This window comes from Artibeus jamaicensis, unplaced genomic scaffold (genome assembly GCF_021234435.1).
Source record: "Artibeus jamaicensis isolate MK-2021 breed Jamaican fruit bat unplaced genomic scaffold, CSHL_Jam_final scaffold_612, whole genome shotgun sequence".
Taxonomy (NCBI): Eukaryota; Metazoa; Chordata; class Mammalia; order Chiroptera; family Phyllostomidae; genus Artibeus; species Artibeus jamaicensis.
Genome location: NW_026522049.1, coordinates 3384375 through 3409505, shown reverse-complemented (window position 1 = coordinate 3409505; position 25131 = coordinate 3384375). Strand labels below are relative to the sequence as shown.

The window sequence follows — 25131 nt, the reverse complement described above, 5'->3', positions numbered from 1 at the left end:
ACCCCGCCCCGTCCACTGCTCAGGGTGAGTGCCCGGAGCCCTATAACGCTGGGCATTGCCATCGTCCCAGGCGCCCAAACTGCTCCTGAAGTGACTCATGCGCCCCTGCATAGAGGGGCCGCCTCTCTCGTCACCAGTCCCCCCGGGTCGGGGTGGGTCTGTACCCAGTAACCCAGGGCCTACAAGTGTGCCTCAAAGACACGCCTGAGGGACCCGCCATCAGGGATAGGGAGTGGGGAGCACACAGGTGGACCCCTCCTGGGTTCTTTGGAACCTGCGCTTGCTATTTTGCTGAGTGACATGGAAAAAGGCGTCTCACTGCCCACAGTTAATTTCTGTTCCTGAAAAGCAGAACAGAGCATCCCGAAGAAGAGTGAATGAATGGCGGTATGCAGTGGGTGAAGGGGTGGGGAAGGAAGCCCCCCTACACAAGCTGTCCAGAGTCAGAACTTCTGTACTTGCTGTGTGACTTTGGGCAAGTGATTTAACTCGTCTGAGGCTCAAGTTTCCGCATTCTCAGCAATAACGCAAAATACCAGCACTTTGGAGGGTTCCCAGTACCAAGTGGAACAGTCTGCAGACCCACTTAGTGTGGACTTGGCAAGTGAGCTACATATTGTTGGTGCTATCATTTCATAAAGAAGGTACTTACATTTCAAGATGCTTGTAGGCATTATTCATTTAATTCATTTTTGTTTAGCAACTGGTAGGTGTCAGCCACACCAGTGTGAACAAGCTAGCTCTGTCCTCTGCTTTCATGAGGTTTTGGTTTTGTGTGAGAGGGGGGTGAGCAGGCCATTGTATGATTCGGGGAGCCCGCCACTCAACCAGCTGTGTGCCCTTCCCCTGTCTGAGCCTCCCGTGCTATAAAACATGGATACTAATATGTCTGTGTTTCAGGACTGTTCCAGTCTCAGAGCATGAACTTGGGACAGAGTAAAGCTTATGAGGTAAAACCTCTCGCCCGCCCCTCAGCAGGGATTACAGCTTTTAAAAGGCATCTACGTTCTTTGTGGTCTTTTCAAAAACAGGCCTGACTTGGAGGCGAAAGGCCTCAGGAGGGCCGGCGATGGTGCAGCTCTGGTCACAGAGGTGCAGAGCTCACCGCAGGGCCTGGAACCCGGCCAAGGACTAGGGCAGGGAGCGAGGCAGGTGGCATTCTGGAGGTGGGACTTCGCAAGGTGTTCCCTAGGGGCAGGAATAGGTGAGCTGGTATCAGCCCGACATCGTCAATGGCCTCGTGGTATTTTATGGCTGTTTTTAAAATTGGATTTTCAGTTATGTAGATTACATAAGGAATACATTCTGTTAGATGTGGAAGCACGAGAGAGAATGCTGGCGCCCCCGCAAGGTGACAGCTGTTGTTACAGGATTGTCAGGCCCTGCCTCCAGACCTGAGCCCTGCACTCCCGTGCATCAGCACCAATCCTCAGAAGACGCACAGCGGAGAGGCCGTGACACGGTGGCACGTCACACGTACCAGCCTGTGACTTGCTGCAGCTTCATTCAGCAGCCTGTTCCAGAGCATTCTGTCTGAGGACTGACTGGCTTCCTTCATCGTGGATTGCGGTTGATTTCAGCGTTCACCCCTTTCGGTCAGAGAGGATAATTGGAACTAGGGGGGACAAGTGGCAGGCGGTGCACAGACACCTTCCGTGATGAAATCCCACCACTTTCTCTTCAGGACTTGTTTTAAAATATACTGGAGCGGAGATGGCTCTGGTGACCACAGTGATGTCGAGATGAGGTGATACCGGCCTGGAGTAACTGTCTGTGGGTTTCTTGTAGCTGCTGTAGGAGAGGGCAGGGAACTAATTTACCCGTAACCCAAAGAGAAGATGGAGTCAGTTAGCCACGCCTGATTTCAGACCAGCTCTCTCTGGAAAGAAGCGGTTAGTCATGCAACATTTCACGACTTAAAAGGGTTTAAACCAAGGGTTAAACAAAGAACTGCTTTTTCCTGAGGGCAGTGTAGACTTTGAAGACATCTAGTCCTGCAGGTTTGAGGTTGAAATCTTGGCAAACACAAGTAAATCATCATTTGTTCACCCAGAGCTCAATACTATAAAGCCCTGATAAATTGTACTGGCCAGGAGTTTATTATATACATGGAGTTGACTGTTGGAAATAAAAGTTTCATGGGTGTATTTCTGGGTCTGGAATCTGAAATTTCAGATTTGCGTGCTGTTGACCTTGAGCTTTCCAACTGGTCCTTTTTGACTGCTGTGTAATATTCCCCAACACGCTCACATCCTAGCCTGTTTCTTATTGATGCACCTTTTGCATGTTTTTAGCTTTGGCCAGACAGCACTGCCTGGTGCCCAGGCAGCTAGGTTTGGGCCGGGGAGGTAAAGTAGCCTTACGATCTCCAGGAAGGTTCCCGACTCCGAGAAGTATTCCTCCTCGCTCCTGCCCCACCCCCACCCATCAGAGGCAGCCTGGAGGGGTTGGCTGTGAAAGGATTCGGTGAATAATGGGAGCCCCCATCACAGAGCCGGGGGTGCAGTTTTCTCTCTAGGATGGCCGGCCTGACCTTCTGTCTTGGCTTGGGCTGGCCCCAGAGCCCCGGCTTTTGACTGGGATGTCCCAGCCTAAGTTCTGGAGGGTGGAGCCCTGGCCTGGTTTGCTCTGGCCCCTGGCTCCTCACTGGACCTTGAAGCCAGGCTCTGCAGCCCTGGGGCACACCGTCTGCCAGCCGCACTCACCAGGAGAAAGCCAAGGTGCATCCTCCCCCGGGCCAGGCTGTGGGGTCACACAGACCTGGGTTTTAGAGTCAGCCCCACCCTTTACCAGCTGAGGATATAGAGGGTGTCTAGATCTAGGGAACTTGGTCAGGAGAATGTTCACCAGTGTGGCAGGAACTTCCGCTTGTCCACCCAGCCGTAAGTTCTGTGTATCCTCTATACTTCTTCCTTAATACCAGGCACCTGTATTACTGCAGATATTTATGTGTCCAGCTAAAAAAAAAAACTATGATTCCAAGACTCTCTTGCAGATGTAATGGCCACTGAAATGTTAGTGGAAGTATTGGATGGAGCTTCTAGAAAAGCTTTTAAAGCAGGGCTTTCTACCTGGAAGACAGATGTGATGGTTATCACCTCAGCAGCTATTTTGTGATCCTGAGGCAGTCTCAAGGGTGGAAGTCACTGAGGATGGTGGAGCAGAAAGAAGCCCAGGCAGCAGTGACAGCGTGGAAGTGCCACACTCGCCCAGGACTGTCTGCCCCTGACGTTTCTTTAATGTGGGAGAAAATAAATTACCATCTTAAGTTATAGTCATTTGGGGTGTTAGCTATGAGCAAGCAGCCAGACGCAATTCCTGCCCACTAAATAAAGAAGTCCCTAGGCATCCCTGTGAACCAACAGCGCCGGGAGAGCTAGGTGAGTGACTTCATGACAGATTCGTTGTTGTCACAGATGAATGAGTGCGTGTCCACCGGAGGAAAGCCCCTGGTGCTGTGTCCCCGGCTGTGCTCCCAGACCCGTGATGGGCAGCGGCATGAAGATAGGAACTGATCTAACGCCCGGTAAGATCCAAACCCAGGAGGGGAACTGGGTAACAGCCAGGATCTGAAGAGTTCCCGACAGGCTGTGAGAACCCATCAGATCGAATAGGGCGGAATCAATGGGGCCCTGTGTGTCCTCCCTTCAAGTTCAGGGTCCGGGGCATCGCGTGACCAGCAGCACGTTCGGTAGGGGCACAGCATTCCTTGCCTTCCAGGAATCCAGGGCGTGAGAAACAAATAGGACCCCCTTTCCATTCATGGCCAACAAGGTCTTCTGCCATGGAGGCTGGTCTCTTATTCCCCAGGCAGGGCGGGCCACACCCAGAGAATGTGGTCCCATCTTGGGGCCACAACTTATAGGGGACGGGGACAAACTCAGGGGAGGGAGGCCAGTAGGAGGGGTTGAAGCCAGGCCCCTAGGGACATAGCTAAAGGATTCAAGGCTGCTTTGCCCAAACAGAGAACAATTGGGAGGTGTGATGTTGCGTCCAGAACACTCCAGGGAGAGTCTGAAGAACTTGCTAAGGTCGGAGGTGTTGTCTAGGGAGTGAGAGGTCTGTTCCTGGAGGTGATCAAGGAGAGGCCAGGTGTGCCCGAGGGGTGCGTCCAGTGCAGTGAGAGGCTGCCCCGGCCTCGGGCAGCCCTGACAGGCTCCACTGAACAGGGAGCTGGGCCCGCCCATCCCAGGGGACTTGCAGAACTGCAGCCCAGAATCAAGGCGAGGCTGGGAGACCCTGCCTCTGGGCTCCAGGTGGTCTTGCTGAGGGGCCGTGGGGACAACAGTGAGGCCTCGCAGTTGCTTCTGCACTCAGAACACTCGCAGCCACCCCGGCCTTAGGCGCAGCCTGGCGCCGTGAGGCCCGCAGTGCCCGCGTCACTGTGCCTGTTACATAGGTGAGGGTGCCAGGGCCTCGGGCCTGTCCCCCCCCCCCCACTTCCCAGGACCTGCCCCTGATTGCAGTCAGATGAGGGGCATTCTGCCCTGTGCTGTCCGGGGCCGTGGGCGGGGCCGTGGCTCTGGCCTGGCCTGCTCTTGGTGGGCTGGCGTGGGCTCCCCATTTGTTCGCCGCCTCCCCCTGCAGTTCTGCACCTGCTCCTACCCCGGGTGGGCAGGGCCCCGGGAGCAGGGCCAAGACTCCAAGGCTGTCCCCGGTTACAGCCTGGCCTCTGCCCCACGGGTCTGCTTTCCCTTCCAGGCCCTGGGGGCGGGGCGGGGAGGCAGGCAGTGGAACGTGGGAGGGAAGGCAGGAGGGCGGCCGGCCGTGTGGGGGGCGGCAGGGGCCATGTGGTATTCCCATCACCAGCCGGCAGTGCGGCCGGCCCAGCCGCCCCCTTGGCCACTGTGGGCGCCTTCACACCTCCACTCCGCCTGCTGACACAAGGCCGCCTCCCCCGGGGCGGAAGGTGTCGACTTGGGAACGAGGGTGTGCCGGGGCCTCCAAAACAGCCGGGCAGCAGGCCCCCTCCGACTCCCTGGAATGCGCTTCTGGGGTAGGGGCGGGGGGCTGCAGGTCCTCGCCCCTGGGGGCCCAGGGCAAAGGCAGATTCTGCGTCCCTGGGAGGGTGAGAGAGGAGGGGTCCCTCACGGCTCCTCACTCCCGAAGCCGTGAGTCGGCCTGTGTGGAAACAGTCCTGCCCTGACCCAGGCACTGGCGAGGGACTCTGGGCACAGGCTGGGAGGCCCAGGGACTGACAGCCAGCAACACAAGGTCACAGAGTCGCTGCTGGAACTGGGGCTCCCTGACCCAGCCTTCCAGCCCTTCCACAGCGTGAGTGCCCCATGAGTCCCTGCATGGCCATGCAGAGCCTCGGCCTGCTGTCCCCCGCCTTGCCAAGGTGGGGAAGCCAGGCCCAGAGAGGCCCAGGCCTTTGCCTAAAGCCCCGTGGAGCCAGGATTTGAACCCACAAAGGCCGAGCACCACAGCACTGGGAAATGCCACCTGGGCCTGGGGCCATAGCCCCAGGGGCACAAGTTTGTTGCCCTCGGGGAACGAGGTGGAGGAGGAGAAGGGGAAGCAGATCGGCCTGAGTCCTCAGTGGATGGGAGCCCATCAAGGTGCCCCCTGACGAGTCTTCAGGGCAGGTTGCAGGGGCAAAAGAGGAACCTGAAAGTGTGGGTTTTCCTCCAGGCTGAGGTGAAGGTGTGACGTTCCTGGCAGCAGGCAAAGGTGTGAGCCCAAGGCTGGAAGTGGGGAGGCCCAGGGTGATGCCCAGCAAGCCAGGGCGTGGAGGGGGACCCTGCTGTCCCTCCAACGAGGAGGCTGGTGTGTGAGGGGCTGCACGGGCGCCATGGGCCTGGGAGGGTCAGCTCAGGCCTGGAGCCAGCGTGCCTGGGCTCAGTCCCCTGGGCCTCAGTGGTGGTGTCTGTGAAATGGGTTTCCTTGCCCAGATGGTTAGGTTTAGTGCCACATGTTCACATGGGATCCCACACGTCCTGCCTGCAGCCCTGCTGGGGAGCAGGGACCATCTGCAGCCCCCAGGAAGGAAGGCACCCACTCCTACTGCAGCACAATTCCGTTTTTGTGTATTGCATCTATAGTTCTTAAAATTGTGCTTTTATATGCATATGAATCGTTAAAACTTCCCATCTTGACCATTTTAGGTGTGTGACTCAATGGGTGTGACCATCACTACTTGTATTTCCAAAAATTTTGATCACCTCCAGTAAAAGCTCTGCACCCTGTTAAACGGCTGCTCCTTCCCCACCTCCCCCAGCCCCTGGGAACCTCTACGGCTCCCTGGTCATGAATCTGACTGTTGCAGGTGCTTCCCGGGAATGGAGCGCATGGTGTTTGTCCTGCATCAGGCTCGTTTCATGTAGCGTGATGTTTTCATGTTTTTCATGTCCGTGGGGCAGCTGTGTCCACACCACTCCCCTTTTCACAGCTGAGTAATATTCCACGGTGCAGACAGGCCACGGTGGTTCACCTGTTCATCTGTCCATGGACACCTGGGTTGTTTCCACCTTTCGGTTACTGCTGACCACAGGGGACTAATGCTGATACAAACGTCTCGCGGGTGTCTCTTCTCCACCCTGCGTTCAATTCCTTTGGGGAGTTAAAGACCACGCGACCAGTTTTTCTCTCTGACATGCTAAGGTCCTTTTCTGTGTCAGTTGATGTGCGTCTGAACCAGGTTTTGAAGGTCTGCCTCGTACTTCGTGCCGTGGAGGTAACACTTTGGTAATAGGTTCTCTAGCGTACACTGACATGCCTTAAAGTTTCCCACGCAGGCGTATCCTTACACCTGTAATTTATGAAATAGTTCCTCCTGACCGGTGTGGCTCAGTGGGTTGGGTGTCGTCCCACACACCCAAAGGTCGCCGGTTCGATTCCCCGTCAGGGCACATGCCTGGGTTGCGGGCCAGGTCCCTGGCTGGGGTCTGTGGGGAAGGCAACCGATCAGTGTTTCTCTCTCACATTGATGTTTCTCTCCTGCTCTTCTCCTGTCTCTAAAATAAAAAGTAATTTTTAAAAATGTAAACATTACAGGTAAAATGAAGATTAAAGCCTTCCTTGACCACCCCCGGAACCCAGAGCTGCCCCCTCCCGAATCGGTAAGTTCGGAGAGTCAGTCTGAGCTTTGACAGGGTGCGGGGTGTCGTTCGACGCTCTGTGCGGGTTTCTTGTGTGACTGTTTACCCATGTCTCTGCCGACACCGGTGGTGTCCTGCCTCGTAGTTTTCCCTGCAGCTGGATCTGTCACTTGGCAGCACGTCTTCACTGGCCCTTCAGTCTTTTCTGCTCCGGGTGAGTCCCTGCCCAGGGGAGCGGCTGAGCGGAGGGCTTACAGGGGCCGTGCTGAAGCCTCAGGCCGGCCCCAGGGAGCCCCAGAGGTGGGGACCTGGTGTGGGCAGTGAGCAGCATGGTGCACCTAGGAGCCTCCCCAGTGTGACCGTGTGCACCAGGCGCTGACCGGGCGCTGACCAGGCGTGCCCGGGGCCTGGCCTGGGGCGTGACCTCCAAGGGGAAGAAAACTCCCTCGTCTCAGGCCAAGGGCTGCACCCGGAATTTCCCCTGGTGGGGGACCCTCCGGAGCCAAGGACTGAGTTCATTCGGTCCTCAGTTTCGGGCCCATGGTCAGTACCGATCGTGTAAGACCCTCTCCTGTTCGATCTATTGTCTGGGCAACTACTTCCTCTAGATGCTCCCCACACGGTCCAGGCACGGCCCGGTCCCCAGCCTCCGGCAAAGAGGCCGCCCAGGGGCTCCTCACTCCCCAGGCCCTGCCCGAGCACTCCAGCTCAGTCTCGGGGCCCCACTCTGCTTTTCTTTGGGTCTGAGGTCAGGTACGCCTGGGCAGATGGGGAGGGGCGCCCTCCTCCCCCCGCCCTTGGGAAGGAGGGCCTGGGGCTGGCCGAGGGCCTGACTCATCCACTCATCGCCGCAGTGGGGGAGCCCTGGCTAGGGTTTCGAGCCCGGAGCCTGGGCTGGCCCTGCACGCACACCTCCCCCTCCTGCCAGGACTAGTCGAGCCGTGGCCAGCAGTCATGCGGAGTGCAGGGGCGGGGTTGGGAGGGGCGAAACCTGTGTGTCCTGCCTGGAGACAGCTGCAACCTGTGCTTGGGGGGGGGGGAGCAGTGCTGGATGCGCCCCAAGCTGGCAGCCGAGCTGGGCCTGCAGATCCTCACCAGGGAGCTGGCAGGGGCGCAGGCCTCAAGGTGTCCCCTGCCTAGAGTTTCGGACACCTTGCGGTTTGCCTGTGTTCAGCCTTCCCCCCACGGCCGTGTACAGGGGAGGGGAGAAGGGACCTGCCCCTGCCCGTCCCCAGCCCTCCTGAGCCAGCCCCCTCCTCCCCACTCCTCTAGACTCTGTCTTTTTATTTTAAAAAACTGTTTTATCCTCACCCGAGGACATTTTTTCACGCCTTTTAGCAAGAGAGACTGAGAAACATCGATGTGAAAGACATACATCAGTTGGTTGCCTCCTCGTACACACGCTGATCGGGAATTGAACCCACAACCTTTCAGTTTACAGGATGACACTCCAACCAACTGAGCCACACTGGGCAAGGCTAGGCTCCATCTTGCTCCGCCTCTCTGCACACAGAAGGGTGTTTTTCCCGGTGGACAGAGGAATAAGCTGGGGTCCAGAGAAGGCAAGTGGCCTGTCGGGGTCACAGAGCCCATCGCGCCAGCGCTGAGCCAGCTTCACCCACATCTTAAGCCGGCTCAGCCTCTCTGACACGTGCACTTGGCGCTGGTGCCCACCACTCCCACCCTGCCCTGGCCCTGGCTGCAGGCAAAGGCCCCTGTCTGGTTAGAGGTAGGGCTGCCCTTTTCGGATCCCAAGTTCCCAGGCGGCTGGGCAGCGCCCTCTGCTGTCTGTGGCTGGGAATGCAAGGGCACTGGGTGTGTCCTGTGTGCGTAACTTGGGTCAGCACGGTGGCCGGAGGCAGACGCCTTCTCAGTGAGGCGTGCAGATACCCCAGGGCATCTCAGCAGGCAGTCGGGAGTCCCTCCTCCTTGTTGCAGTTGGAGAAACTGTAGTTCAGTTGATGCCTCCGCCTCCCCGCCTTTCACCGTAAAGCCTAGACCCCTCCACGCACCCAGATGAAGCAGAGGAGCAGCGCAGGACTCCCTAAGGAGAGCGGTGCGACCTGCCGGCCCTACTTCTCAGCTCTGCTCCGCTCCGGGGCCTCACAGAGCTTGGCACTTCTCTTGATCCTTTCCCGGAATCCGCCCAATGTCCCTCCTTCCTTCCCAGCCCCTCCCTCCCCGGCACCCCTCTGCCGCCTGTGACTTCCACTGGCTGCATATCCAGCTGATCCATGGCCAAGATAATCAGATTATCGTGGTTCCAGAATAATCTATTCCATATGGCTTGCCAACTCAGTGGCTCCTGGAGCCAGAGGTGTGAGGAGAGGGGCTGGTCCCCGCGAGCAGGGGCTCCCTGGGAGCCTCAGGCTGTAGCTGGGAGGCTGCTGGGGGGGGGGGCAGGCGATGGAGGTGGTGGGGTCCTCAGTGCTGGGCCCCCGACCGCTCTGGGCTCCAGACAGCTGCAGCCCCCTCTCCAGCCCGAGCTCCTCCTCATCTATTTGCGACCCAGGGGATGCTTAGGATCTGGGGGCAGGGCAGGCAGTCCCAGGGCCTCTTCTCCTCTCGGCACTGGGGTGTTCACCATAGCTACAGTCTCTCAGACGTGGCCGAGTGTCCTGATTCTGGGACATTGTCCTTTTCAGACCCAGGCTCTGCAGCTGCATCCCCGGGTGCAGGGGTGGGCCTGGGACCTTTTTCTTTTTTCATCTCTGCAGGTCCCTTGGACATGGAGCAAGCAAGGCTCCACGGGGGCTTGTGGACCCCCAGCCCGGCACCCTCACTCTTGGGGTCACCCTCCTGTGGGACGGGGGCCACTCGAGTCCTCCCCAGACAGAGCCAGGCGGACCCAGCTCGGCCCCTTCCAGCCACATGACACGGGCAGCCCCTCTCCACTCCGTGTCCTCAGCTACCAGGTGAGGCGAGAACACCCGCATCACAGCATGGCTGTGCACTGTGACCCAGCTGAGTGCCAGCACAGTGCCAGGCCCCAGGCGGCAGCCGTGGGCATGTGGGTGGCTGTGCACAAAGGGTGTGATTTGGTCCTCACCATGCCAGCAAGGTCAGTGTCACTCACCCTGGGGCCCAGAGACAAGAGTGAGTGACACAGGTAGGACATGGCAGGACAGGGACTCCACACTCCAGGGGGTGTCCTAGGCTGTTTGAAGGTGAGGGCTTCATAAATAACAGTCACTCCCCGAATGGGCTTGCCTCTCGGGCTGGTGCAGGGGTGGTGGGAAGACCCATGGCAGTAGGGGACCCCCAAATTAGGAGCTTCCCAGGAGATGTGCCTGCTGACGCTAAGCAGGCTGGCAGTGCAAGAGCTGCTTCCTTCCCCTGGGGCCCTGGCTCCAGCAGACACAGGGATTAGGGCTGCTGGGGGCGTATTGACATAGCACCTTTGATTAGCACTCCTGTGTCAGAGAGGCTGGCGGGAAATGAGGGCACTGGGGCTTGGAGGTGGGAGGGGCAGCACCCCAGCCCCGAGCTCGGCCTGAGGAGACCGGCTGTTCCCCGAGGGAAGGCTGAGGCCTATTCCCCAGCCTTCCGGGGTGCTGCCCTGTCCTGCCAGCCCCCCTCCCCCTCCATGCTGTCCAAGGACCCCACTGAACTCGCACCTCTGCTCAGTGGGGCTGCCCCCAGGCCTCGTTTCCCAGCCTTACACTCTGGCAGGCGAGGGCAGCCGCTCGGGCAGGGGAGCAGCGGCCACCGGCTCGGCACTTGTCAAAACACAGGCCCCTAGGTGTGAAGGCCTTGCCCCAGCAGGAGGGAGTGCGAGCCCTGCTGCCTGGAGAACTCATTAACTCAGCTCCCAGATGAAGCCACCAGAGAGGCTGGGCGATAAGGAGATCAAAGCTGACAGAGGCTGGGGAAAAGGAAGAGGGAGGCTGGTGAGCAGGAGGTGGTAGAACCCAGGCTCCAGGTTGGGGTTCCTCCTCTGCCCCCACTTGGCTCCTTCAGGCCCACCAACTATAGCCTTTGCGCAGTCCGCAGTCCGGGCCCAGAGACCCCAGGGGCACCAGGGGAGGGAGGGACTCCCAGTGGCATCTCCAATTTGTTAGCCTTTACGGCTGAAAACCCCGCCTCTTTCATGCCATTCTTACGGGCTCTTTGTCTCTACACTTGCTCCTGGTCTTTTTAACTTTCACTGAGCCCTGACACCAGAGGCCCTCTTGTCACACAGCGCTCAGGGTGCCCCCTCCTGCTCCAGAGCTCTTGGTGGCTCCCCTGTAAGAACTCAGCGAATATTAGCTGTTCGGTCCCAGACCTGAGACCCTCAGGGGCCAGAACTGCGCTTGCAAGGTGGTCCTGTCCAAGCAAGTCTGGTTGGTTTTGTACACAACAAAATACAATTCACTTCAGAGCATTGTTGCCAACAAACTAGTGGAGGTCACGACTACTAGACTGTGGGAATGGAGGGGCTTTTTGATACTTGGGTTGGCAACATGGTGCCCAGCCCCTCAGAGACCCCGTTTCTGCCTGTGCAGCCTTTACCCTGCACGCCTTTCCTTGCCATGCACAGCACCCTCTGTGAAGCCTCAACCAAGCTCCTTCCCCTGGGTCCCACAGGATTGAAGGGGCCATCACTGGGCTCCAATGCCAGGTTCTTGGCTTGAATCTGGAGCCCCAAGAAGGCATCCACCAGCCAGGGCTGGCAAGAGGCAGACCCTGCTGCAGCTGCAGGCTGGAGGGCCCAGGCTCCTGTGGGAGTGGGTGGGTCCTGCGCTGTACGCCTGGGTGGGTTGGCACTGCCTGTCTTCTGTGACTGTGGGCATGAGCGCCCTGGGGCTGCTGGGACAAACTCTGAAGACGGGCACAGACGGAGTTAGAGGAGGTCACGTGCACACAAGATAAAAGAGACAGGAGGGGCGGTGGTGGCAGAGATGCCAGGGGAGAAGAGGCCAGGCCGTTTTGCTTTCTTTCCCACCAGCTCGCCCCTCAGTCTCATGGGACTGGAAGCACGGAGGATGCACATCAGACCCTGGCGCTTCTGAACACCCAAAGCCAGACACCAGGTGCTGCACAGTCCAGCTGGAGAGCATCATGCGTGAAGTAGCTGTTAGGACAGGGCCCAAGCCCCACTGTGAGGGGCCAGGCAGGCAATAGAAATTCTCTGTGAGAGTTCCTATGCGACAGTCATATGGTCTGTAAATAGAGACAATTTTATTTCTTCCTTTTCAATCCGTGTGCCTTTTGTTTTTTCTTAGTGCATAAGCCAGACCCTCCAGGGCAATGCTGAATAGGAAGGCATGGGTAGCAGCGGACATCCTTGCCCGTTCCTCAATATTAGGTCTTTCAGTCTTTCCCTATTTCACATGTCAGCTGTAAGTTCTTTGTAGGTGTCTTTTACGAGGTTGAAAATGTTCCCCTCTATTCCTAGTTTGCTGAGAATTTTTATCCTGAAGGGGGTGTTGAATGTTGTCAGATGCTCTTTGTCATTTCCGTTTTGTTGGTAAAGCCTGTTACGCCTGCCCCAAAGAGACAAAACACCAACTAGAGATCAGTGGTGGCAACAGGCCAAGCCCCCGATGCTCCCTGGCTGTGGGTGTCCTGGAGGTCAGCAGGCTCACCCTTCCCTCGGCTCAGGTGGTCCAGCAGCCTGACCGGATCCGGCCAGCTTTTGAGGGGCCTGAGGATAGCCTGCTCACTGTGGTTCCTCCAGCTCACCACCCGTTGGCAGGGTGTGTCCAGGACCAGCCAGCCTGCTTCAGCGGACAGATTACTGTTCCTCTCACCTCTAGCGGGAACCAGGGCGTCTCTCCTGGGCTCTAGTTGATTCCACAGATCTGCTGCAGCAGGGCCCGAGGATCCCATTATACAAATTAGAAATGAAGGTGCAAGAACATCCAATTATTTGCATAAGGACCCCAACAGTTGAAGGCAGCCCCAAACCTAGGCACTGGACTTCGGACTCTGCGATCCCTCTTCCTTTACCTGCTGAGCTGGCCCAACACCCAGGTCTGGGCACAGGCACTGACGGTGCCTGGGTGCCCATGAGACGGGTCAGGTGGGACCAACCTGGTGCAGGCAACTGGCCAGCACCTTCTTCCCCCAACAGCACCGCGTTGGTTCAAAGGGTCAGGCCCCGCCCCCTCCAGGCCCCTAACCGCTTTGAAGTGCTGATGCGGCCTGGAAGAGGCCACTTCACACCTCGGGCTTGGGATAAAGCTGTGGCTTCGGGGATAAAGCTGTCGCGCTGCCAGTCCCGAGACACACCGCCGCTGCCATGGCCCAGTCCCTGTGCCCACAGCTCTCCGAGTCCTGGGTACTGCCCGCGTGCTGGGGCGCAGCTCAGCCGCCTCCGCCTTCCGACACCGGCTGCAGCTGCTCCCCCGCCTCGTCCCCGAACTCCTGGGGCAGCGCCGCGGTCTGCAGCCCCGTGCCGAGCCGCGGGCGGCCCGGCGCCCACGCAGCCCCTCGCGCCAGGAGGCGCGGCGCCCGGAGCAGCCGCCTGGGCGTCGGGCAGCGGCAGAGCGCCAGCGAGCGAGAGAAGCTGCGCATGCGCACGCTCGCCCGCGCCCTGCACGAGCTGCGCCGCTTCCTGCCGCCGTCCGTGGCGCCCGCCGGCCAGAGCCTGACCAAGATCGAGACGCTGCGCCTGGCCATCCGCTACATCGGCCACCTGTCGGCCGTGCTGGGCCTCAGCGAGGAGAGCCTGCGGTGCCGACGACGCGGCGACGCGGTGGTCCCTCGGGGCTGCCCGCTCTGCCTCGACTGCGGCCCTGCGCAGGCGCAGGCGCGCGGGCCGGGCTCCAGCTCAGCAGTCCCCGCCGCGGGGGCCTGGGGGTCCCCGCCCGCCTGTCCCGGAGCCCCAGCGGTGCCCGCGCCGGTGCTTTACGACGAGGCGGCGTGCCCAGAAGCGTTGGCGTCGGGGCTGGACCCCTCGTCTCCGGTTAGTATCTCCTGCCCCCGCCGTCGTGGGGGCGTCCCCACTGTCTGCGCAGCCTCTGGGGAGGCGTGCAGCCTAGCCTCCCCACCGCACTCCAGAGCCTTACAGACGGTGTCCCCGGGGTCGCGAAGCGGGGAGGGGAGGGAGAGGATGCACATGCCACAGCCCCCCGCCCTGAGAGTGGAGCCCACAAGCGCTGAGAGCCACGCTGTTCCCTCTTCTCCCTCAGCTCTTTCCCGGCCACGTGCTGCCCCAGCTGGACACCTGGATGCCCCTTTCGCCCCTGGAGTGGCCACTGGCCTGAATAGTTGAAGTGACGCCTGACGAACAAGGAGTGCCTGGTCTGTGAGCACTGTGGCCTTGTTGGCCTCAGCACCTTGGAAGGGGTTCCTCTGAGACCCCCTGCCGTGGCCGGGGGCACCGAGCTAACCTGACTTGGGCATCCCCTCGGGTGAGAACCTGTCCCCGCAGGACAACCCACCCCAGCCCCTCTCGCCGTGGGACCCACAGAGCAGACACTTTGAGGCAGTCAGGAAGCTCTGTTTAGTATGTATTTATTTATTTGTGAATAAACTGCTGTTGTCGATTGGCAAGTTCTTTTTTGCGGCGACGTGAAGCGCTCTCCCTCTCCTCCAGAGGAGGTTGTAGGGGAGTTAGGAGGGCTTCTTGCAGTCTGCAGCCCCCGGAGCACGCCGCCTGGTTTCGCTTTGCCCCCAGGTTCCACCTCGCCCCCCCAGCACCTCCTGTTCAGCCTGGAACCAGAAGGCGCTTCACTGGGGAAAGTGGCAGAAAATGGAGACTGTCTCTCTTCTTTGAACCTGTTGTGGGGCTGGAAAAAAATCAGAGTATCTCCAGAAAGTACATCTCCATCAGTACTTATTGTATCAGATCCTTTACATACTTTATACCCAAATAACCATGTTGCAGAAGCCTAAACCCAGGACCAACACTCCAGCCCTGGTAGGATTCATCAGCTCCATTCATTCTGAGGTGGAGGAGGCACTACCACCTCCAAGGGGCCGTTTCTCTGTCCCGAGTCCCGGTTCCCTTGCGCTGGTGCATCCTGGCCTGGACCCTGGGGCTGTCCCGTCTCCCTTCCCTCAGGGTTCCCTCCCAGGTGGTTTAGGAACATAAAATATCGTCAGTGCCACAGTCCTGAGTTTACAGAAATGTGACCTCCCAGAGGCCCAGGGGAAGTGACAGACCCCTCGGGCTGCACCCAAGTCCCTATTGTTGACCTAGAACCAGGCCCAGCTGCACACTCCTCTCTACACTGGCTGGGCTCAGATTAGGGGAGGGATGTGTGGGGAGAGGGGCCTTAAGCCCAGGAACCTGACTTGGGTTTGGGGGGCCATGGTGAGCAGCTGGGCCTGGTGGGTGAGGTGGGCAAGGGGGCATATTCTTTCTCTCCAAGGGTTGTCAGCCTCTGGGGCTGCCTAGTTCTGCCCCCCAACCCCCCTGGGCTGCTTTGAAACACAGGCCTTGTTTGTATTTTTTCTGTTTTGTTTTAATAAGTTTATGGAGATAAAATTTACAGCCTTTTAAAGTATATTTGCATGGTTTTCTTTTTTTTTAAAGATTTTATTTATCTTTAGAGGGGACAGGAAGGAGAGAGGGAGAGAAATATCAATGTGTGGTTGCCTCTCATGCGTCCCCTGCTGGGAACTGGCCTGCAACCCAGGCATGTGCTCTGACTGGGAATCAAACCACGACCCCTTAGTTTGCAGGCCCGCACTCAATCCACTGAGCTACACCAGCCAGGGCTGCATGATTTTCATAGGCTCGTACAGTCATGCAAGCATCACCACTCATTTTAGAACATTTTTGTCACCTCCCAAAAGGAAACCCTCTGAAACTTAATATAATCTAATGAAGCAACGTTACCCCAGTAAATTCAGAGGAAACCATTTCCATTAGCAGTCACTCCCCACTGTTCTACTCCTGCACCCCCAACCCCAGCTCACTATCCTATTTGCTGGCTATGCATTTGCCTGTTACGAATATTTCATGTGAAGAGATCATACCATATATATGGGGCCTTTTGTGTTTGTTTTTTTCCACGTAGCATAAGGTTTTCAAGGTTCATTCGTATTGTCTGTATATCAACGCATTGGTTTCTTTTATCTTTTTTTTGCTTGCCCAGGAGTATTCCGTTGTATTTGTAGACCACAGTTTATTTATCGGTTCACGCCAGTGGGTTTGTCTGGAACCCACCTCCAGGATCCTTCCCAGGGGAGGGGCGGTAATTCATAGTGGGGCGTGGCTCGCTGCCCTGCACTTCAGGTACACCCTGGCCTGGCTTCAGAGAGTGGGGTCCCAAAGCAGAGGCCCTGGGGTGGAGGTGGGACCTCGCACCTTCACTGACGGCCCCACTTTCCTGTGCCTCCCCCCATTGTCACTCTCCCCTCCCAGGACCCTGAAGCGGGTAGATGGGAAGTTTTCGCCAGGAACCTAAGCAGGGTTAGAAAATCTGTTTGCATGGCAAAGGCCCCGTGGTTTAGGGGGGAATTAAAGTGATTAGCAAGTCTTTTCACAGGTAACTGGGGCTTGTTGGCCAGCCCCTCCTCTTCAGAGGCCCCCCCCTCCAGGTCAGAGCTGGGGGCCTCCCACCGTTTATTAGCACTTGGGTGTGATTTCCATTAACAGGTCTCTGCTAATAAGCAGGAGGACTGGAGATGAGAAGAGTCACCTCCCACTGCTCCTCGTCCCCACCCCTTCCTGGGCCAGCCCCATGGTTCTCAGCGGAAACTCTGCAAGGCCACTTGAAGGGACAGGAGAGTCACCAGCGTCCAGGTAGGCGAGCCATGGACACGTGCTCCCTCTCACCTCTCAGCCAACCTGTGCGGTGAGTCCCGGCTAACGCACCATCTTCAGGACGGCCATGTGGAGTGAGGAGGAGGGTGACTGGTACTGCGCTTGTATAAATGCTCAGAGGCAGCCTGGGGACTGGGCCCAGGTGTGACCCCGAGCCCGTGTGCCCACTCCCCAGTGCATGGCCACTCAGGGCAGCTGAACACCAGCCTATCTTAAGGACAGAGGGTACTGCCTGGCATGTCACCTCACTTGCGGCCCTGGCAGGGTGCCCTGGTCCGCAGAGGGGTGGATGGTGGGAGAGAGGGACAGCTCAGCACCCCAGGCACCCGCGGGGCCAGCCTGCTGACTCTGGTCATCGCCAGTTTGCACAGGTGTGAGCTCCCATGAGGGAGAAACAGACGCACTTAGAGCAGTTGCCGTGGGCCAGGCTCCGTGCGTAGGACGTGAAGTTCCCCATCTAAGTTCAAGCCGTTTTAGCCCCAGAGCCGGGATGAGGCAGGGAGGTATGTGCTGTCTTCCCATCCAGGATGTGGGAGTCAAGATTTTCACGGAACCAGTGCACGGCTGTGGGGGCGGGGACAGCTGTGGGTGGGAGGCAACAGCTCTGCCCTGGGGCACAGCCCCGGCAGGCAGGCACACGGGTGGCGTGTGTCTCCGGTGTACAGTATGGCTCCGTGTGCATGCGGGCAGGGGTCGTGCTTCTGCGTGTCGACCGCACACATTTGGGTTGAGACAGCTGTGCTGGGTAGATGCTGGCACTGGGGGGGGGCGCTTGGGGGGGGCAGCTAAGCAGCTGGCACTCAAGGACATGCCAGGGTCACACTGTGAACCTGGGTGGGAATTAGAGGAATGGGAGCGTCTTGGTTGGGGACCCCTTCATCCAGGGGGCATCCAGCTAGTCAGTGCCAGTACCATGAGGGCAGTGCCCCACCAACAAGGAGCAAACGTGTGCCCAGGGGAAGGGACACAAAAGCACCTGCCGTCACAAACCCTGTGTGCAGCCAGCTGTCCGTGGGCAGGTTATCCTGGAGGCTGGGACCTGTCAATGCCCTGCAGTTCTCAAACACGCCACACGGTGTCCTCAGAGAGGCAGGCGTAGCCCTTGAGCTGCTGGGACCCTCCGTCCAGCGTTCAGTTTTCCTGGGAAGGGCAGTTTCTGGAGAAGAGAAAGACATCTCTCTCTGCCCCTCTCCTGGGCCCTCCTGGGTCTTCTCTAGGGTTCCCAGGCCAGCGGCCGGGGGCAGTAGTGGTGCGGTACCTGCCTGCCACCTCACCTGGCACCTCTGCCTCTCACACCTGTGTGACCTCAGGGAGCCACTGAATCAGTCTGAGCCGCAGCCTCTCCAGAGCGATTCCATAAAGGTTGTGGGGCGGCACAGAGAGGGAGGCAAAGTGAGTGGAGAGAGAAGGGGCCACACAGCGGCCGGGGTGGGCTGGGTGTCCTGCTCCTCCGGGCAAAGTGGCCATCCAGGCCCGTGAGGTGGGAGGTCCTCCTCACAAGGCCTGGGACGCTGGTGGACACTTTGCCCGGGCCCTGCCAGGGTCGGGGCTGCACGGGAACAAGGGTTACACAGCACAGCCACCCTGGGGTCTGGCAACAATCTCGCTGTTTATCTGGGTGACGCATCTGTCCAGCTGGGGGCTTAGACAAGGGGCAGAGTGGTTGAACTGCCCCCGCCCCCAAGACAGTGCCTGTCTGTGCGGGTCGCTGTCTGCAACTCCAGGCCCCGGGACCTCCTGAGCCGAAGCCCTTTGTTGCGGAGTCTCTTCACCTCAGGGCCTCCTGGGGCGGGGGTCTGCCTGCCGCTGAGACCTCCTCGGGGAGCCCGGGGCAGTGGCCACGTCACTTCTTGAGGTTCTCTCTCTGGAGGAGCAAGGAGTACCTCCGCAGCCGGGTCCAGTGCTCCTGCTCCTTCGCCTGGTGCTCCAGCTTCTGAAACCTGGGGCCACGAGGTTGGGGATGAGAAGAGCCTGCTCTGTGCTGCGCCCTCCACCCGGCCCCCAGGTCCCCAGGGCAGACCTTCGTCACCCTGTGCTCTATATAGCGGGAACCCTCCAAATGACACAGGTCATTCCTTCATCTCTGTGTCCTCGGGACTCAGCCGGGGGCACAGTGGGCCCCCAAACACCTGGACTGAAGGAATGGGGGGGGGCATTCCCCACCACGGGGCGCAGTTCCCCACCACGGGGCGCAGCGGACTCAGGGGCTGAAGCCTGTGTGACGGACCCGTGTTGGGAAGCCAGCTCGCCCTTTCACAAGCGTCTCTTGAGCATCTGCCAGTGACAGGCTCTGGCGCAAGAAGACCTACGTGACCACAGCAGCCCGCCCCTGTCCCCAGTGGGCATGGGTGACAGAGAGAGAGAGAGAGCACTCAGGATGGGCGGTGTCTCAGTGCCACAGAGACCAAGTGCAGGAAGGCGGGTGAGATCCGCTGCCTGGGGGGGGGAGGGCCCCCAGGGGATGAGGAGTTTGAGTTAGATCTCTTAAAAAATAAGGGTGAAAAAAAATAAGAGGGTGAGTGTGTTTGAGTAGCGAACGCGTGTTCACCTCCACCTCACGTGCGTGGGACAGCTGCAGGCCGCCCCATCCACCACCCCCCTCAGGCGCCCCGGCACAGCCTTTGACTTCCGGGAACCTGCTGTGGCGCGACTGGGGTCTGCGCATCTGCGGTCCGCGCATCTGCGGGTGGTGTTGAGGGGGCCGCCCCTTCGTTTCTCAGGGAAGCAATGTCAAGTTGGGCGGTGCCCACCGTCTCCTCCCCAAGGACAGTAACAAAGGGGTGCCCACACAGCCCCTCGCCCAGGGGGCCACATGACCTGGGGGCCCCGGGTCTATTGCGTCCCCCCGAGAAGTCCACTTATGGCCAATAGCTGGGCAGGTAGAACCTGGACTGTGCTTGGCCCGTGTTCCACAGGGAATGAAGGGAGACAGACAGACAGACGAACTCTGTTTCTGTCTGCTTCCTGGTGTCCTGAAATTTCTCTCTCGTGGTCAAAGTTTGGCCCAGCCAGAGACAGCCGCGATGCTAAAACAGGCCTGGCATGGCACCAGATGGAGATGGTGCCCCGGAGGCCCGGGCGGGAAGGAGCAGACGCCAGGCAGGGGTGGGGTGGGGGCGGTGGCAGGAGGGTGTCGGCACCCTCGGCACCGGCGGGCCTCCTTCAGGCTTTGTTTTGGGCTGCTGCTTACGAAAGCCCGGGGCCGGCTGCCTGAACACGGCCGGGCGGACTGCGGCTGCGGGCCTGCACCTCGGGCTCCACTGCCGCGCGTACCCATCGCCTGGTTTTACGGTGATGAAATGTTATCACCGAGTTTTAGGGCCAGTGGAGAGCCTTCGGGCTCGGGCTATAACTAGAAAAAAGTCAGGCGGGACGGACATCTTTGGGGTGCACACGGAGGTGTGTGGTCGGCGGAGACAGGAAAGTAGCAACCACAGGTCTGGGCTGTGAGTGTGGGGGGTTCGCTGAACTCTGCTTCAAAGCCCCAGACCTCAGCCTCCCAGCCACTGAAACAGGAAAGCCTTTGAATCGCGGTGTTTCCCGGGTTATTGCGGGAGCCCGTTTGGAAGGTGGGTGGCGACCAGGGTTGTGATCGGAACGCGGTGATTAGGTCTGATTCAGGCGCGGCTGCTGCAACCACACAGTTCACCCCCCACCCCCGCCCCCAGCTCCTGCTGTGTCTCGGGACCCGGGAGCATTTCCCTGAACACCCGCTGTGTGGGTGACCCCGAGCCATGCCCCTGTCCCCCAGTGTCCACTTGGTCAGCCCCGCTGGCTCCGGCCCTCTTCCCTGCACAGTGTTCCCGAAGGGCCAGTCTTCCCACCCCACCGGCACTGGGTGCCTTCCAGGGCGGCTGGGTCGGGGACCTGGGCGCTAAGTGGGGTGCGAGGGAGGAGAGACACGTGGGAGCAGGGCGGTGCAAGAGACTGCAGACAGTCACGGCAGAAGGCACTGTCTCCTTCTCAAAAGTGAACACGAAGTTCGATCTCAACTACGCAGCCACCGGAGGGAAGCACCTAGCAGGACAGGCACTGACTCGTTAGTGGTGGTGCTGCGATTACGTAAACTTGCCACATTGTATCGCCCTGTTCTCCAAATGCCTGCGAGAGAGCGTAGGTAGAGCATATCAGCAATAATGAGCATTGCTTTTTCTAGCGGGGAATCACTCCCTTACAGGGGCAGCCCTGCCCTCGGAGCCTTGTGCAGGGGCCTGAGTACTCTGGGCCACCAGCACTGTGCTCAGTGGGGAGGAGGGCGTCCGTCCAAGCGCCTGACACACTGCGTGCACGGAAGGTGGAGGAAGGGAAGGGCGCTTGGACGTGGGCTCCGTGGGTCTTGTGGGCCCTGGTGCGGCTGTTCCCTCTCCGGCTGAGTGTGCAGCAGTGTGTGTGGGGGGAGGGCCGTGTGGACTGGGGAGGGGCTGGGGCCCGGCTGCCTTCTGGGGAAGCTTCCTTCGCCCAGACAGGCCGTGGGCTGGGGCTGGATGAGGTCCGCAGGCCCCAGCCTGCCGGCCCCTCCTCAGCCAGCCATCTGAGCTCCTTCCTCCTTTTCTGCCGGCCAGAAGGGGAACCAGAGTGTGAGGGGGGCACTGAAGGGACCCGGGACCCACCTCTTCCGGAGGAAGCTGTCGCATCTCTCCTCCAAGGGCAGTGCCTGGGGCAAGGCCACGGGGTCCGGCAGGTCAGCCTGGGGAATGCTGCTGTTCCTCACAATGTCCTCCAGGAGCGGGTAGGCGGTGAAATGAAAATAGAAGACAGATTTGGGGATGTCCTTGGCCTCGTCGGTGGCTTCTGTCCGATTCGGACGGTCTCCTGAGATGAGACCAGAGCACCGAGTTCTGTGTGAGGGTTCTGGCCTGTGTAGGGTTCAGCCCCCGGGGGGGCTGCTCTCTGCTGATGAAGGCTGGGTCCCCAGGGCCGAGCCAGGAGGGGCCACTGGGTCTGCAGGAGCAGGGAGAAGCCTGCCTGGTGTCTCCTCTGAGTGTCTGCCGAGGGCTCTGGGCTGCGGTGGCGGGGACGGAGAGCCAGGGCAGGCTGGGTGGGGTGACCCGAGGGGACTGAGGGAGTGAGGCAGGGAAGCGTTCCCTACCTCGGAGCAGGAAGTACGGGTGGTGCTCAGACAGCACGAACACCGGCCTCCAGGGGGCCACCAGGTGGAAGGGCCTGGGGGGAGCAAAGGCACAGACCGTCTGGGGCCCAGACACGTCCAGCAGGTGCACGGAGCCGTTCTTGGAGAAGACCAGCACCTGGGAACACAGACACTGAGGGGGCGCTCCGCTACCCAGTCACCACCCCGGTCTGGAATCAGAGCAGCAGCTGGCCATCAGAAGTGAAAACAGAGAGAACTTGGGTGCTCTCGGGCGCCCAGCCCCTGGCCCCTCTCCGGGACAGTGGCAGGGGTGTGGCGTCTGCCCTGGCGTCTCTGTCCCGTTCCCCCAGCTCCTCTCTTGCAGGGCTGGCCGACCCGTGGTCGGGGTCTACATCTGGACCCGTGCCCTTCCTCCACCTCCTGGGGGGCCCTGCTCAGTGCTCGGCCCCTCCTAACCCCCGCTGCAGACGCGCATCCGGACTCACCCCAATCTCAAACACCCTCCCTGGCCCCGCGTGGCCCTCCAGCTGCCACGCTGTTCCCCTCCCTCCCTCTCTGTCAGACTGTCTCCCGGCCACGCCTCCACCCCCTGCCAGCACTGTCCCATCAGGAGAGCACGGGGAACCTACCATGCCAGGTAAGGGTGGGACTGGGGCCACCGCACAGACGGCTTCATCCGGGTGCTTTGCTGGCCTGCAGGAAACAAGACCCACAGACGTCTACCCCGGAGGCGTGTCAAAGTTCTGCTGTCCTCTCCCGGGCGCACATCCCGGGCGAACTCTTGTACATGAGCACCAGGAGGTGTGCGGAAGGCTGTTCGCAGCCACCGTGGCCCAAACCTTCGTCATCAGAGAGTTGGTGTGAGCGCTCACTGAACAGAACCCAGCGCAACAGCAAGACGAGGGCTGGAGCAGAGGACGTCCGCACAGGGGACTCTGTGGAACAGTGTCGCAAAGCACGTGGCAGGATGAACCGCTTTAAAAACGGACAGAGTGCAGAGACGGCCACGTGGTTCGCCTGCTCCCTCCACGTCACAGCGGACAGCGTGCCGCTAGGAGACACGGGCCTTGGACGTGCTCCTTCTTCAAGCAAAGCCAAGGAATAAATTCAGGAAGACAGTGTTGGGGGCTTGAAAAAAAAAATAACTGCCTGGTGGTACCTCCCACCAGAAGGTGGAGTCTGTCTTTGCCCTGCTGGAATGCAGGTGTGTTCCCCACTGTGCGTGGCGGCTGCCAGATCCTGCAGGCGAGGCCACCAGGATGTGGACCAGTGCCCGGGCCACCAGCCACCAGCCACCAGCCATGTGAGCGAGACCAGTGCCAACCATCCAGCCCCGGCTGAGGACCTGCAGAGTCAGGGCTAAGCAGTGACTGTTCTCTTAAGCCGTGTCATCCTGGGGTGGGTGGTGGTCCCCTCGGAGGAGGAGAGAAGGCTGTGATTGGGGAGAAGTGCACAGGCCTCGGCTGAGTTGGAGGTGACCCGCTTCTCAAACTTGCCGGTGGCTGCTCGGGGCATGTGTTTTGTCTCTCTGCCCATCTCCCTCCATCTCTCTCTTCACATGCACACACGCACACACAGACACTAAATACACACTTGTTGTAGAGGTCGTTTGCATGCATAAACTATTTCACAGCTTTAACAAAACAGACAGAGGCCCTGGGGGAAGCTGGTAACAGGCCATTTTGGCAGAAATGACCGTCCTCTCAGCCCTGTGGGGTGTGAAGGCTGGCGTTTGGGCCACGCTGCCACTTTGTGAGGGGGACTACACAGGCCCTCGAGTCGAAGACAGGTGGTGTCAGGAGAACAGAGACTGGGGACAGAGCCAGCCAGTGTCTCCTGGCCACTTTCCCCGTCTTTCCCGCAAAGCCACCCACCTCTCAACCAGTGTGCGGGTGGTGGGCTCCTGCGCCCCGCTGGCGGCCACGAGGTGGAGAGAGGCGTCTGTGCACAGCACCACACAGGTCACTTGGGATGTCACTGGAACCTCGGGATACACGTTCCGTCCTTCGAGGACGAGGAAGTACTTCAGGAAGTGAACGCTTTGGCAGAAACGCCCCTCAGGAAGAGCGACCACGCCGAGCGGGGACCCTGCAGGGGGCGCCACACACCCCTACAGGTCAGGTCGCAAAGGGGGCTGCCGGGTGCAGCGCCGGTGGGGGTGGGGGCGGCCAGCACGGACGCCAGCGCCCCCTTCAGGGGGCCCTTCCTGGCGCAGAGAGCAGCTGGGTGGGGAGAACCAAACCCCCGGAAGGGCTGCGTCAAGAACATATCCCTCTCCAGAAAAATGAGAACGAGCGATCGGGCAAGGGGTTGTGGACTTAGGATCCTTCTTCTGTCCTTGAAATAGCTTTCGCTTTATCAAAGTGCTGTGGGTGGGACCAGCGAAATTCAGGGGGGCCGCTAGCGCCGCGGGGAGAAGGCCCCCTGGTTGAGACAACTGCTGACTCCTTGAGATGGAAATGGCACCGGTGGGGGAGCCACCCCGCCCACTGGACAGCGGATCCCTGAGAAGGGCCAGCTCCGCTGTCTGGTCGTGGCGCCAGGGAGGAAGGCTCTCCAATGACAGTCCACCGATTCATTCACAGTGTTGCAGAGGCTCAGTTCACGGGAGACGCTCCCTCAGAGGCTGATCAATTTGGGGCAAATGGATCCCATGGATTTTCAGCGCCTACAAAGCTGGACCAAGGACCCTGGGATCCACCAAGGTGCCCCACCTCCCAGAACAGCTGTTGGTCCCAAAGCGATCACTTGATAGGTCTTATAGCTTCAGTAGCAAGGAGGTTCCCTCTGTCGGGGTGGGGCTGGAAGAGCAGGAAGGGGGAGACTGGCTTGTTTTGAGAGCCGGGTGGGGGGAGGAAGGGGCTAGGCTGCGTGCTGGAAGGCCGGTGAGAACAGAGTGACTCCCAGTGCGCAGAGGCGCACGGCCCACGGGGCAGGGGCGGGGCTCACCTTGGGCCAGGTCCCACAGCGTGAGCACGCCGTCCTCGCAGGCCAGCACCAGGTAGGAGCCGCAGCCGCTGAGCTGAGACAGGGCGATGGGCGCGGCGCAGGGCCACACGCTCTCGGGCTCTGGCGGGGAGGACACCGCTCAAGGGGGGCTGCCTGCACCACCGGACGCCGCACCCCACGTCACCTCCCCCTGCACAGCCCTGGACATCTGCCCACGCGGTGCTGTCTGCCGCCTCAGAACCACACGACGGGCCCCCCCGGTTCACGCTCGGGGAGCACTTTCTCCAGTCACTTCATTTCATTCCCACAAGGGTCCTAGGAGGTGGGTCCTGCCAGCTGCTCGTTTACAG

At 59.8% G+C, this 25131-nt stretch overlaps 2 protein-coding genes and 2 long non-coding RNA genes across 5 annotated transcripts in view; 3 read left to right on the top strand and 1 right to left on the bottom strand.

Moving 5' to 3' along the window:
* Nucleotides 1-900: 900 nt before the first annotated feature.
* Nucleotides 901-8593, top strand: LOC119049135 (uncharacterized). 2 transcript variants are annotated; one of them, XR_008390401.1, is made up of 4 exons: nt 901-950; nt 3417-3526; nt 6997-7061; nt 8475-8593. It is a non-coding gene; the product is annotated as an uncharacterized LOC119049135 (long non-coding RNA). The 2 variants fall into 2 exon arrangements; XR_005082464.2 differs by lacking the exon at nt 901-950 and adding an exon at nt 1542-1892.
* Nucleotides 8594-9774: 1181 nt separating this feature from the next.
* LOC128626445 (uncharacterized) lies at nt 9775-12221 on the top strand. Its single transcript, XR_008390422.1, has 2 exons — nt 9775-9955; nt 11971-12221. It is a non-coding gene; the product is annotated as an uncharacterized LOC128626445 (long non-coding RNA).
* Nucleotides 12222-13266: 1045 nt separating this feature from the next.
* Nucleotides 13267-15987, top strand: MESP1 (mesoderm posterior bHLH transcription factor 1). The gene is made up of 2 exons (XM_037145097.2): nt 13267-13932; nt 14159-15987. The coding sequence occupies exons 1-2, from the start codon at nt 13267-13269 to the stop codon at nt 14231-14233; spliced, it is 741 nt and encodes a 246-aa protein (XP_037000992.2). The 3' UTR covers nt 14234-15987.
* Nucleotides 15988-18333: 2346 nt separating this feature from the next.
* Nucleotides 18334-25131, bottom strand: part of WDR93 (WD repeat domain 93) — a 21185-nt gene continuing 14387 nt past the window's right edge. Inside the window, exons 11-16 of the mRNA XM_037145024.2 lie at nt 24782-24901; nt 23707-23920; nt 22462-22525; nt 21833-21989; nt 21354-21555; nt 18334-18683 (exon numbers count right to left, since the gene is read on the bottom strand). Of these exons, the coding sequence (XP_037000919.2) occupies nt 18587-18683; nt 21354-21555; nt 21833-21989; nt 22462-22525; nt 23707-23920; nt 24782-24901 (854 nt within the window). The 3' untranslated portion in view covers nt 18334-18586. The remainder of the gene's footprint in view (nt 18684-21353; nt 21556-21832; nt 21990-22461; nt 22526-23706; nt 23921-24781; nt 24902-25131) is intronic.